Genomic DNA, 1,503 nt, shown 5'->3' on the forward strand with positions numbered 1-1,503 from the left:
GGGGAGGACCAGGGAGGATGATTCAACCACTCAACCACTAGATGTCGCTGAAAACAACAAATCCTAAACACTGTGCCTTTAATCACAGCATCCATCTGCTAAATGCTGAATGTTTTGTCATAAGAATTACACAACTATTTWTTACTAACAGTAATCTCATAATTAAATTGGTTTCTCTGATTATTAAAAAGATTTTAAAAAATAAACACTAATGTGGATGTTGAGGCACATCACCTGCTGTGATCATAGATTTAAAGCAGGACTTCTGGTCGATTCGAGGCCAGATGATGTAACGAGCCGTGGGTCTCCTGTGTCGAAGGGTCAGGAAGCACAGGGTCAGGCTCATCCCCGTGGCCATGGGAACAACGAAGCAGCTGGCCACGCTGCGAACACCTGTGACAAAGCAGAAACGGAACGTGGTTCATTTCAGTTTAACACTGGGGTCTTTAATGTGTTTCGTTAGCAATTAGCAGCTGAAAGCTAACAAATATGCACAAATAATGGCACGTAAAGCAAATATTTCTCTTACAGAGCATCCACACACAGACCTGACAGCCTGAGGATGTCCAGCACCACAGAGTTGGTCAGCTTGTTCAGCAGACTGGATCCTGCAGCTTTAGGCTGAACAGCAGCGATGTCACCTGACCTCCCTATGCCGTGGATCAACCTGCAGCAGCCACAAACAACAGTTCAGCTTCTTAACTGGATGGAAATGTGGCGTTGCACAACCGAAATCGAAATGAATAGTAATAATTTTAAGAAATTGGGAAACCTGTAATGTCGCCTCGCCACCAGGCTGGACGCCACCCGGCCCTCCCTCTCTCCCACGCCGCAGTTTCCCAGGAAGTTGTTGCTGTCCATCACGGCCAGCTCGTTCAGGAAAAGCTCCACGGTGCTCTCGCTCCACCCTTCCTCTGGACATTTACCCTGCAAAAAAGAAAAGTTAGAAGGAAACACAGAAGGAACAGAACAGAACAGAACAGAACATCATGTGTCGGCCTCACCTGCTCCAGTAAATGTCTGATGAGCTGCTCGTGCCCCCGACGTGCCTGAGACCCCTGTCGGATGTAAGAGGCAGCGACCGTCTTCTCACAGAGGGTGAAGTTTTCACCGTTCATTTCTGCTGAACACACGGCCTCAAAGTAACCAATCAGGAATGACATCAAGCTTTAATTTGTTTTAAAAATATTCAAATGTGACCCATGACTTCAAAAAGAGGATTAAGTCTAAAAGTGGTATAAGGAGAAATAGGCAAATATAGTGTTTTGATTAAAACATTTGCAAAACTTGCATTTTGTCAAACCATAATGAATAAACGCCTCATGTATCATCTGAATGAACTGTGTGAAGTATTATCCTAAAACTAAAGTCTGAAGCACTTTTTTGAGCAGTAGCAATGAAAAAAGTGATTTTGAGGAAAAATGCTTTAAAGGAGACCAATTATGGGTCCTAGAAATGTTTATGGTATGTCTGTGGGCTATCCAGACCATGTTCGTTCAGTTT

The 1,503-nt window shown here is 44.0% G+C and overlaps 1 protein-coding gene across 2 annotated transcripts in view; it reads right to left on the reverse strand.

Annotated features, from left to right (window-relative positions):
* sepsecs (Sep (O-phosphoserine) tRNA:Sec (selenocysteine) tRNA synthase) overlaps window positions 1-1,503 on the reverse strand; it is a 15,572-nt gene that overhangs the window by 11,219 nt on the left and 2,850 nt on the right. The window contains exons 2-5 of one of the 2 annotated variants that reach the window (XM_014004383.1): window positions 1,005-1,120; window positions 773-927; window positions 549-667; window positions 235-393 (exon numbers count right to left, since the gene is read on the reverse strand). In XM_014004383.1, the coding sequence (XP_013859837.1) occupies window positions 235-393; window positions 549-667; window positions 773-927; window positions 1,005-1,118 (547 nt within the window). In that variant the 5' untranslated portion in view covers window positions 1,119-1,120. Of the gene's footprint in view, window positions 1-234; window positions 394-548; window positions 668-772; window positions 928-1,004; window positions 1,124-1,503 lie in introns of both variants that reach the window. The other variant, XM_014004384.1, reaches the window with a different exon arrangement.

This window comes from Austrofundulus limnaeus, unplaced genomic scaffold, assembly GCF_001266775.1.
Source record: "Austrofundulus limnaeus strain Quisiro unplaced genomic scaffold, Austrofundulus_limnaeus-1.0 Scaffold23, whole genome shotgun sequence".
NCBI lineage: Eukaryota > Metazoa > Chordata > Actinopteri > Cyprinodontiformes > Rivulidae > Austrofundulus > Austrofundulus limnaeus.